Source organism: Perca flavescens, chromosome 8, assembly GCF_004354835.1.
Source record: "Perca flavescens isolate YP-PL-M2 chromosome 8, PFLA_1.0, whole genome shotgun sequence".
Lineage (NCBI taxonomy): Eukaryota > Metazoa > Chordata > Actinopteri > Perciformes > Percidae > Perca > Perca flavescens.
The window spans coordinates 34,306,401-34,318,505 of NC_041338.1; the positions used below are offsets into that span (position 1 = coordinate 34,306,401).

The 12,105-nt window shown below is 44.3% G+C and overlaps 1 protein-coding gene across 2 annotated transcripts in view; it reads right to left on the bottom strand.

Annotated features, from left to right (window-relative positions):
• ptprz1a (protein tyrosine phosphatase receptor type Z1a) overlaps window positions 1–12,105 on the bottom strand; it is a 143,311-nt gene that overhangs the window by 15,529 nt on the left and 115,677 nt on the right. For both annotated transcript variants that reach the window (XM_028585486.1, XM_028585485.1), the window contains 7 exons: window positions 9,517–9,651; window positions 8,683–8,817; window positions 7,334–7,497; window positions 6,433–6,568; window positions 5,540–5,686; window positions 4,242–4,335; window positions 3,989–4,062 (listed from right to left, as the gene is read on the bottom strand). In XM_028585486.1, coding sequence (XP_028441287.1) covers window positions 3,989–4,062; window positions 4,242–4,335; window positions 5,540–5,686; window positions 6,433–6,568; window positions 7,334–7,497; window positions 8,683–8,817; window positions 9,517–9,651 — 885 coding nt within the window. The remainder of the gene's footprint in view (window positions 1–3,988; window positions 4,063–4,241; window positions 4,336–5,539; window positions 5,687–6,432; window positions 6,569–7,333; window positions 7,498–8,682; window positions 8,818–9,516; window positions 9,652–12,105) is intronic.

Sequence of the window (12,105 nt, forward strand, 5' to 3'; positions counted from 1 at the left end):
ACTCTACGTTACACACTTTCACTGGCAATCTGGATGCAACTGCTAATCGACATAATTTGAGGTAAGATTTAGCTTCGCTAGGTTTTAAATATATCTTTGTCCCATAGTTATTACATATTAGATGGGCCGCAAACTTTAAATCCCATCATAGCCATGCCCTAAAACACCCCCTGCTTTATCGTCGATTTTAAAATCAACGAGACCATAATTCAAAAAATTAACATCATTCTGTGTTGCAGAAGACTTAAAACTAGCGATTGAGACCATGAACTCATTATGAAAATGTTTACTGAGGTAATAAATCAAATGAGAAGTGGGTCACTTTCTCATAGACTTCTACAGAAACAGACCTCCTTTTGCAACCGCACGTGTCGCCCGGTCAGGGGGTGGGGGAAGACTCTGGACAGACCTGGTAAGCCCAAACGTGTAGTGCGGGTAAATTGGGAACGTCTGGAGGAGGCCCCTGTCCGACAGACTTTCAACTCACACCTCCGGCGGAGCTTTTCGTGCATCCCTGTGGAGGCTGGGGGCATTGAACCCGAGTGGACAATGTTCAAAGTTTCCATTGCTGAAGCTGCGGCGAGGAGCTGTGGTCTTAGGATCTTAGGTGCCTCAAGGGGCGGTAACCCACGAACACCGTGGTGGACACCAGTGGTCAGGGAAGCCGTCCGACTGAAGAAGGAGTCCTTCCGGGATATGTTATCTCGGAGGACTCCGGAGGCAGTTGCAGGGTACCGAAGGGCCCGAAGGGCTGCAGCCTCTGCCGTGAAAGAGGCAAAGCAGCGGGTGTGGGAGAAGTTTGGAGAAGACATGGAGAAGGACTTTCGGTCGGCACCAAAGTGTTTCTGGAAAACTGTTCGCCACCTCAGGAGGGGGGAGCGGGGAACCATCCAAGCTGTGTACAGTAAGGATGGGACACTGTTGACCTCCACTGAGGAGGTAATAGGGCGGTGGAGGGAGCACTTTGAGGAACTCCTGAATCCGACTAATCGCCCTCTATGTTAGAGGCAGAGCTGGAGGATAACGGGGATTGTCGTCGATTTCCCAGGCGGAAGTCACTGATGTAGTCAAACAACTACACAGTGGCAAAGCCCCGGGATTGATGAGATCCGTCCAGAAATGCTCAAGGCTCTGGGTGTGGAGGGGTTGTCCTGGTTGACACGCCTCTTCAACATTGCGTGGAAGTCTGGGACGGTGCCAAAGGAGTGGCAGACTGGGGTGGTGGTTCCTCTTTTTAAAAAGGGGGACCAGAGGGTGTGTGCCAATTATAGGGGTATCACACTTCTCAGCCTCCCTGGTAAAGTCTACTCCAAGGTGCTGGAAAGGAGGGTTCGGCCGATAGTCGAACCTCGGGTTGAGGAGGAACAATGCGGATTCCGTCCTGGTCGTGGAACAACGGACCAGCTCTTCACTCTCGCAAGGATCCTGGAGGGAGCCTGGGAGTATGCCCAACCGGTCTACATGTGTTTTGTGGATTTGGAGAAGGCGTATGACCGGGTCCCCGGGAGATACTGTGGGAGGTGCTGCGGGAGTATGGGGTGAGGGGGTCTCTACTCAGGGCCATCCAATCTCTGTATGACCAAAGTGAGAGCTGTGTCCGGGTTCTCGGTAGTAAGTCGGACTCGTTTCAGGTGAGGGTTGGCCTCCGCCAGGGCTGCGCTTTGTCACCAATCCTGTTTGTAATATTTATGGACAGGATATCGAGGCGTGGTCGGGGTGGGGAGGGGTTGCAGTTTGGTGGGCTGGGGATCTCATCGCTGCTCTTTGCAGATGATGTGGTCCTGATGGCATCATCGGCCTGCGACCTTCAGCACTCACTGGATCGGTTCGCAACCGAGTGTCAAGCGGTTGGGATGAGGATCAGCACCTCTAAATCGGAGGCCATGGTTCTCAGCAGGAAACCGATGGAATGCCTTCTCCAGGTAGGGAATGAGTCCTTACCCCAAGTGAAGGAGTTCAAGTACCTTGGGGTTTTGTTCGCGAGTGAGGGGGACAATGGAGCGGGAGATTGGTCGGAGAATAGGCGCAGCGGGTGCGGTATTGCATTCAATCTATCGCACCGTTGTGGACGAAAAGAGAGCTGAGCCAGAAGGCAAAGCTCTCGATCTACCGGTCAGTTTTCGTTCCTACCCTCACCTATGGTCATGAAGGCTGGGTCATGACCGAAAGAACGAGATCCAGGGTACAAGCGGCGAAATGGGTTTCCTCAGGAGGGTGGCTGGCGTCTCCCTTAGAGATAGGGTGAGAAGCTCAGTCATCCGTGAGGAGCTCGGAGAGCCGCTGCTCCTTTGCGTCGAAAGGAGCCAGTTGAGGTGGTTCGGGCATCTGGTAAGGATGCCCCTGGGCGCCCCCTAGGGAGGTGTTCCAGGCACGTCCAGCTGGGAGGAGGCCTCGGGAAGACCCAGGACTAGGTGGAGGGATTATATCTCCAACCTGGCCTGGGAACGCCTCGATCCCCAGTCGGAGCTGGTTAATGTTGCTCGGGAAAGGGAAGTTTGGGGTCCCCTGCTGGAGCTGCTCCCCCCGCGACCCGACACCGGATAAGCGGACGAAGATGGATGGATGGATGGATGGACGTGTCGCCCCCTGCTGGAATTCGGATAGAATGCAGGTTTAAGGCATTTCCACATTTACAGCACTTCGCCGAACTGGATGCTTTGTCCATTAATATTATACAGTCTATGGTTTTTCCCCATTCAGTTGTTCCATTGACGTTTTAAAAATTGCTTATTTAAAGAGTTTTAAGTCTGGAACGAAGTCAACCAGCTACGAGAGAATTTGTGAAAAAAAAACATTTTGAAAAAGGAAAAGGTACACCACATATATAACCTCTTGGGTTTTCTGGTCCTGCTTTAATGTTAAACACACTGCCTGCGTGGCGTTGGCGTTTCTGTTGTGTGTCAGTTGCGTGCAGGCGGCTGCGTGGATCTTTCTATGTCTTTGCACACCAGAAACGTGCCCATTGATTTACTGCACTCCAGCAGTAGTATACTTCATGTTAAACATAAATAGATACTGGTCTGATTACAGCAAAGACAACGTCGGCAGTATTGACGGCAAAATAGGCTAAAGAATATTTCGTTCTGTATTGACTGGTGCAATATTAGAAAATCAATAATTATATATTAATGTTTTTTTAAATGACATTTATATCTGCATTTATGTCAAAACCTAGACACTTAGGATAGCCTTAGGATTGTGGGTAGTGTAGTATTTCTCTAGCCTGAGAAAACCCTGACGAACTTCCGGCAAAATTTGAGATTTGCTCTGCAAGTCAGTCTGGCCAAGAGCCCATTCAAGCCCATTTCCAATTTCTCCAAATCGAGGCACCAATCACAAACGTTGAGGCGGGCTTTACACAAAGACGATAGCCCAGCGACGGCGAGCAGCTTTTTGTTTACATTCAACATGACGCCCACCGAAGCGCAGCTACCCGTTGATGCCACTGTCGCTGCTACGTCACCTGGATCGTTGGCCTGACGGCACCGTCAGACACCGCCTACCAAGAGCCTGGGTCTGTCTGAGGTTTCTTCCCAAGAGGGAGTTTTTCCTCGCCACTGTCGCACTGCTTGCTCTTGAGGGAATTACTGTAATTGTTGGGGCTTTGTAAATTATAGAGTGTGGTCTAGACCTACTCTATCTGTAAAGTGTCTCTCCGTTACAACTGAGAAGTGTCTGGTGTCAACCAGGCTAGTATTTCTCCATAAGCTCGCGAATTAAACCTGTTTTTCTTGAAACAAGGTTGATTTCGTACAGACTTGTGGCTTCTCCAGGTACATAAACCTGCATTTTACAACCTCGGAGCTCATGGTCATTCTATCCTCGATTGGTTTAGACATTATGGCTGATAATCAAAATCCTTCTGGAGAAAATAAATTGGATTTGCTAAATTGAACAGTATGACTCTTTAGAAAACTCTTTTGTTGGCGTCAGACCAGAATGCCAAACACATCCTGGACTCTGGAGAAGATGTATAGTTTGTTCTTACTGTGATGTATGATGCGTTAATGTAGTCTGACGTTTCCCCCGCCGTCGCAGACAGGCGCACTCGCGACCTCTCAACTGCAAAGACACATTGAAGATGGAGTTAAAGTTTCAGAGTCATGCGACTCCATTTTTCCACATCTAACTTCAGCGAAACGGTTGCAGAAATGAATGATTCCAATATTAACATCAGGCTACGGACGTTATTTTTCCTACAGGCGCTGCAGCTCCCGAGCCGATAATCATGTCAGACTCACCGGGTACCACAGAGCAGTTCCTGTTCTTGCTGCGGTTGCAGTCCTGCAGTGCTGTAGAGTAGTCACACTGCTTCACCCCGGAGTGACAAACCAGCTGTGGGAAACACCGAACATCTGTTAGTGACTGGAGAAGCAACGCTTAAACACTCTGTTAAACTGTGAGGTGTTTTTGTTTTTTTATACCTGCAATAACCCTTGACTAAATTTGGACATTTTTAAATATTGTCCTGCATTTCTTTCAATGTGTTGCATGTTCATTCTTTACTACATACAGTGCTCAGCATAAGTGAATACACCCATGCTAAAGTTGACTAAAAAGAGGAATAAAAAAAAAAAATCTTCTTTTGGAAATTGATCTTAATGCCTTCATTTAAAAAATGAGGAAAAATACAACCTTTTTGGGGTGTGGGCTATTTCAGCAGATGGCTGGTTGTGGCTTTAAAGAAGTCCCAACAACAAAAATAATGGAGGAAAGAACCATTGACATATATCAAACGGACCAACAGATCCCGTGTCTCTGGACAGAGACCAGTGAAGTCTATTAGAAGCACTTTTCCGGTGCTGGCTGAGCATTACTGAGCAGCCTCCAACTGAACTTGAAGACCTAAATGAGACGTGAGCAACCTGTCTGAAAGTTGGAAGTCTCCTGGTAGCTGTGCCAAGAGAAATCTCAATCATTCCCAATCTTGAAGAGACTGAGAGAGTAGGTATATGTAAGGAGATAACATGGGCACAGGCTAATTATTGCTAATTAAAATGCTAGTTAACATTAGTAACTAAACTTAAACAGCTAATGTGAGCCAAAACTGCCTGCAAGCTTCTCCTGTACTATACGGTAATTCCTCTACTGTGCAACAGCAAGTCGCGTGGTTATGACACAATTGTTTTATCATGATAAAAGCGTCTGCTACGGAGCCATAACGTGAGGTACAAGGTAATGGAGCCTTTTATACATTGTCGTGTTTCTTTAGAAATAAACAACGGACAAATACAGTCTTTAAATGCTACAGATGTAAAGTTATTCGCTGTCAAAGTGACGTCAAAATGAATGGGAGTCAATGGAATGCTAACAGGAGGCGATGGCTTGTTAGAATCAAAATGGCGCCATAGGAGCTACGCATTCCGAGGAGAAGCTTACCCCCTTGGAAAGAACCAAAAAAAAACCTCCATTGTTAATGTGGTAATCAAGCAACTTGTCAAAACAAATTGTCAAACACTGAGATTCCATCTAAAGGAGTCTTTCAACTTTAGCAAAAGTTCAGAGAACGCAGAGTGCAACCGTTTGATGAGCTGCTCACCTTAAACTGTTTGTCCAGGCGCGTCTTCCCAGCATGCCCCGGGATCAGCAGCTCGTCCACGTACCTGTGCAGGTGAGCCGCCAGCACCTCTGTCTCTCCGGACAAGATGGCTTCCACCAAGGCATCGTGGATGAAAACGTACTGTTCCTGCAGAGACGAGGAGACAGAGAGTGCTGAGGTCGGACTCCGTTTGTGCGGTCAGTTACAACGACAAAGGAACTGGAAGGATGTAAGAGTCTTTTATTTTTTATTTACTAGGACAAGGCACATAAATCGACATTCCCTTTTTCTTTCCTTTCCTTGATTGATAGGACAGCTTAAACATGAAAGGGGGAGAGAGAGAGAGAGAGAGAGAGAGAGAGAGAGAGAGAGAGAGAGCGGGGTAAGAACTTCATTTAGACAGCACTTTTTAAAACAAGGTTACAAAGTGCTTAACAAGACAATAATAACATAGCCGACCAACAATGATAAAAATAATAAAAAGCAAATTACCATGTTTTACATTTAAAAAAAAAGGAGCAACACAAGAGAATAAGTATAATAGACCTATATTGACTATTTAAAATACAGGTTTAGATAATGATATTACGTATAATATAGGGATTTAAAAGAGGATAAAGGAGCTGATCTCCTCAGGGAGAGAGTTCCAGAGGGCGGGGGCATTAACTGAGAAAGCCCGTGCAATGACATGCAGCAAAGGGTTGTAGGTTGGAGTTGAACCCGCGACCGCCTCGGCAAGGACTGAACCTCTGTACTGCTGCCCAGGCGTCCCATTAATCAACATTTCTGTAAATGCGCCAGTGTTAGCCGGACGGCGGCCTCTCCACCGTAGTCCCAGTTACCTAGCGTGCGTGTCTTTATGTGCGTGGACGGACAGACAGTTGACCTCTGACCTGTGTCTGCACCAGGAAGTTCCTCTGTGTGCGGATGTGTTTGAGGAAGCCCGTGATGTTGACGGTGCTTTCGTCCCTCATCTGCTTCAGCATGCTGTCCAGGACCACGTACGTGCCCGTCCGGCCCACGCCGGCGCTGCACAGCAACGAGAAAAGAAGAACCAGATGAATCCAGGATTTACTGACGCAAAAACAAAGCTTTGGTTTATGTCATCTGTTTGCTTGCTTTTTTTTAAAAGATAATTTTTGGGGCATTTTAGGCCTTTATTATACAGGATAGTTGAAGATGTGAAAGTGGAAATAGGGGGAATGACATGCAGCAAAGGGCTGCAGGTCGAAAATGAACTTATGGCCGCTGCGTTAAGGACTGAGCCTTAGTACACGGGGCGCAAACTCAACCAGCTGAGCTATCAAAGGATGTAAGCTCTCTAAAAAAAATTGTATTTATTAGAACAATGCACATTAATCAACAATAAGGCCTTTATTGACAGGACAGCTGAAACATGAAAGGGGAGAGAGAGGGGGAATGACATGCAGCAAAGGGTCGGAGTTGAACCTGCAGGCGCTGCTTTAAGGACTGAGCCTTACTACATGGGGCGCAAGCTCAACCAGGTGAGCTATCCAGGCGCCCCAAGTTGCTTGATTTTTTGTGTATCCGTGTTAGATAGCTTGGATTGATTCTTTATTTATTTATTCAATTTTTTACTTGTCTCTGTACAGCACTTAACATGTTTTTATTCATCCTCTCTGTTTCTAATGTTTCTTTTAGCTTGTTCTGTATGTGTTGCTGTTGTCAATATGTTATGGTTTGTCATGGTTCTTGATGTGATGGGAGGCCTGCTGCAGGTCACATTTCCTTTGAGATAATAAAGTCGAAAGTTGAAGTTAAATCCGATCTCACCTGCAGTGCACCACCACCGGCCCCATGTCGTCCGTCCTGGCTTTGGACGACTTGCGGACGAAGCTGAGCAGCGGCAGAGCGAACTCTGGGACGCCCATGTCGGGCCACTGGGTGTAATGGTACTGAGTCACAGTCCGCTCGTTGAGCCGCCCCTTCTGGGAGCCCTACAAGCGGGACCATTACAAAGCAATTATTATTTGTTGGTTGAAAACTGATTGTTCACTAACTTGATTGGTAATAAAACATTGCAATATTCCAGTGGCACACTCCAGCCTCCGTACGTTTTCATGTATGCAAGGTGCTATATAAATAAGGTTTCTTATTACTGTAGATATGGTCATTTGTACCAAGAAAATGAGTTTTCAAGTTTATACAAGATTAGAAAAGTAAAAGAATTTAAAATACCTGGATGACAGAGAGCTACCACTGAGTGTTGCTGAAACAAATCATGTTCCTTTTAAACTAATCTGAGTTAGTGATTTCATATTGTTTGGAAAAACAATGAGAAAATGTAAGGGGCGTGTAAATGATGTTTGAATGTTACAATATCTTTGATTTATGATCATTTCGATGTTAACGTTGGCCAGAGAACTTGTAGTTTCCCTGGTCAGTTTGTTTGGTTGAAAATTAACACTTTTTTTAGGCCTTTATTTAGATAGGACAGCTGAAGACATGAAAGGGGAGAGAGAGGGGGAATGACATGCAGCAAAGGGCCGCAGGGTAGAGTCGAACCTGCGGCCGCTGCGTCGGGGAGTAATCCTTTATATATGGGCGCCTGCTCTACCAACTGAGCTACCTGGGCACCCAAAATAAACACTTTGTGAGCTTTTTTTTTCAACGATTTAGTCACTTTTTTCAACGTTTTTTGAGGTTTTTCTGTTTACTACAACTATTTTATACACCACTAATACCAACTTATTGCGTCTCGTTTTACACTTATTTTTTGAATTCATGTTCAATAAACCTTATTTGGGCTACCTGAAATTTTTTTAAATAACATTATGAATTATTTTGACTAGTTAAGATCAGAGGAACATGTTGATGGATAATCAAAGAGCAATCAAAGTTTGGTCACTGTGTTGAAACTTTTCAAATGTTTTCTCAAATGCTATAAAATGGAACCGATCATTACTTTTACTTGCGAAGAACGTTGTATTGAACCATCCACGTTATTTTGGGGCAATTTGGTTGAAAGAAACCCATATTTCTGATATAAAAAAACTTTGAAAATGGGTCAAATTTTACCCAAGGACAACAGGAGGGTTAATGTGCACTCGGCTCATAAATAATGAGATTTCTACATGCAGCTACTCCAGTCACTCTGTGATCTGATTGGCTGTTTGTCTGACCTTTTTGGCGTGGGTGTTCCTGACAGTGAACGTCCTCTGGGTGTAGTAGGCGAGCACTCGGCTGCTCTTCACAGTCACCAGGAAGCTGCTGTACTCCTCCTGCATGTCCGCCGGCCAGTACTGATCACACTTCCTCTGAGGAGCAAATGTTAGGAATTATGTTGAAAAATTAAAATGAAATTTGTTCATACCATGTGAATAAAAATTAGGATATATTGTTAGTTAGGATATATTGTTGGTATATATATATATATATATATATATATATATATATACACATACAGGGGGCATAAGTATAGACACCCCTATGTTAAATTCCCATAGAGGCAGGCAGATTTTTATTTTTAAAGGCCAGTTATTTCATGGATCCAGGATACCATGCTTCCTGATAAAGTTCCCTTGACCTTTGGAATTAAAATAGCTCCCCCCACATCGTCAAAAAAAATCTAAAAACTTGTCAACTTTAGCATGGGTGTATTCACTTATGCTTAGCACTGTATATAGCCTAGATTTTATGATATTTTATGCCTGCTCTGTCCAAACAATACCGGTTGATAAACTGCTCGTCGTCAAACATTTCAAAAACTTACTTCCTCTCCCGACAGATTGCCGTACGTCTCGGTCTCCTCGGTGCTATCACAAGCCCCAACTGGCAACCCCTAACCACTTAAATAACTGGGTGAGTAAGAGTGATTCTTAGCTTTAAGAAATTTGATAACTTGCTTTTATACTTAAGTTTAAAAGTAGGAGTACATTTCATGAATTCTCAGCACTTAAGACTAAAATGGCACTTTGAGAAGCTTGATAGGCTAAATATGGGCCCTGGTCACTCACTCTTCCTTTCTCCATCAGGTTGGTGATCATTACGATGACGCAGACGTTTTGCTCCCAAATCATCCTCCAGAAGTCCTCGGTGCTCGACCTCAGAGGACCCTGAGTCGCGATGTACGACCGCGGCTTCTTAAAACCCTGGAAAAAAAAAAAAAAAAAAGCTTTTTAGTATATATATATATATATATATATATATATATATATATATATATATATATATATATAACACTGCAAGACAGGCTGCAATGCGACAGCAAAGGCAGAGAACAAGAAGACTGTGTGTTGTAACTTGCTTATTGGAGAATAAAACTACAATTTCCTCGTGACCTCTCATGGCATTACAGTGTAAAAAGCATTAAATGCTAGATTTAGAAATCGACTTTGCCAAATATTTCCGGAGGAAGGGAAAATATTTATCACATTTGTAGAAGTCAAGGATTCACACAATGAATTTTAGTGGGTAACACTAAATGTGAATATAACTTTTGTTTGCATAAAAGAAAACTCCACAAGGCCCCTTTAAGGACAGGAAGTGTCACCTGTTCTCAGCAGAGGGCAGCTTTCAATCACTCACTTTAATAGTTTGATAACCTTCACATGACTGTGAAAACGAAGACGAGTGTGGAGAGATCCTCGACTTGCTTACACCAACTTTGTAACCTGTACGTTGGCTCTACAGAGAGGCCATAACAGTGAAAGGTTTTTGTCTGTTTTTGTCTGCTTTTCACAAAATGACAAGATGCTGGAAATGAGATTTTAATGGTGCTGTGATGAGCAAAATGGAGAGCCTTGCAAGTCCTCGCTAACAACAGAATGTGCCATGGGGGGAGCGAAAAGAGGCTCAGAGAATAAAGATGAAATAATATGTTCTGATTGCGTGCTTGACAGAAACGAGGCTCGGGGTGAAGATGAAGGCCTCTGTTTGTCTGGAGCTTAAAATGAAACTGAAAACTTTAATAACCGCCTCGCAGTTAAATGCCTCCGCCAACCAGTCAAGTTGCAGTTTTTACATCCACTTCTGTCCAGACTCACATAATATATGTAATAAGACTTTGAAGAGATTTAATAAAAAGCTTGTTTAGATTACAATATACCACTACAGTACGTACCTATTCTCAGTGTTGTGCCTGAACACGTTCATTGAACAATAGTTCATGAACTCGTTCATATTTTGGGCGAACGTGAACTGAACGTACTGTATTACTGCCTGATGAACGTTATTGTGAACTATGGTGTTCATTCTGGTGTCTGTGAATGGCACGCTCTCTCAGTTTAACTTCGTCCAATAGGGTGCCAGATTTCTACAGAGCCTTCCAGGCGAAAACCCGGCTAAAACACACCGTAAACAGGCCTTCATATGTAGCGGAAAAAACACCCAATCTGGCAACACCAGCCACCAGTGTCTCACCGCCGCATGAGTCATCAAATCAAAAAGCAGCGTGGAGGCGACGAAGCAGCAAGGAGGCTTCGCATGATCATTTAAACAAGGTTTATGACGAGGTCGGTGAGGATGCGAAAAATATGACATTTCTGGGCAAACTTTGCCCGCCGGCTTTCAAAAAGAAAATCTGCACTTCAGTCGCATCCACAGCAAACCTGAAACGGCACGTTGGACTGATTATATGAAGATGAAATCTGACGCATAGTTTCAGTGTTAAAAAACTGATAAAATAAAATGTTGAAGTATGAACTATGAACTGAACTAGTTCATTTTAAAATTTGTGAACTGAACTTTGAACTAGTTCATGTAGAAAGTCAACTTTCCCAACACTGCCTATACTTGTATGTAGGTACTGGGAAACGACATATGACGTTGTGGAATAAAGGGGGAACAATCGGGATCTTACAAAGAACTTATACTGTAGTAATGGGTATTTGGGTATTAAAAAGATAGTTTAAATGGACTGTTTTTATATAGCGCTATTCTAGTCTCAACCACTACTCAAAGCGCTTTAACATTGTACAGGAACCATTCACCATTCACACACTGTGGCTGAGGCTGCCGTACAAGGTGCCACCTGCTCATCAGATAATCATTCACACACATTTACACTACGATGCGCAGCATCGGGGACAACTCGGGGTTCAGTGTCTTGCCCAAGGACACTTCAACATGGGACTGTAGGGCCAAGGATCGAACCACCAACCTTCCGATTAGCAGGCAACCGCTCTACCACTGAGCCGCAGCCGCCCGTTTAGAAAGACAGTAACTCCCAAGACGGCAGCCACCTGTATACGAGAATTCGGCTGTCTTTATAATCTATCTTATAATAAACTGTCTGTACACTTACAAAGTTCTCAGTGCTTTGGTTAACATTTAGGGACCCTCACTATGCTACCGTTGAAATGTGGTGATATTTTGAGCCTTTTTAGTGGTATAATAAGCAATTTGTTTTTACTTTCCGTGTGCCCCGAATACTAGCGTTGTAAGCTAATTGGCGGTCCGTGCTAGCTTGTTTCAAGCTACAAACACATTCGATTAGCATGAAAACATGTCCCAGAGAACAATCGAGTGGGTACACATCTGTTATTAACCCCTAGGTTCGTTTTGCGCCGGAATTGTCCTTTAACACTCGACAATAATACAGAGTT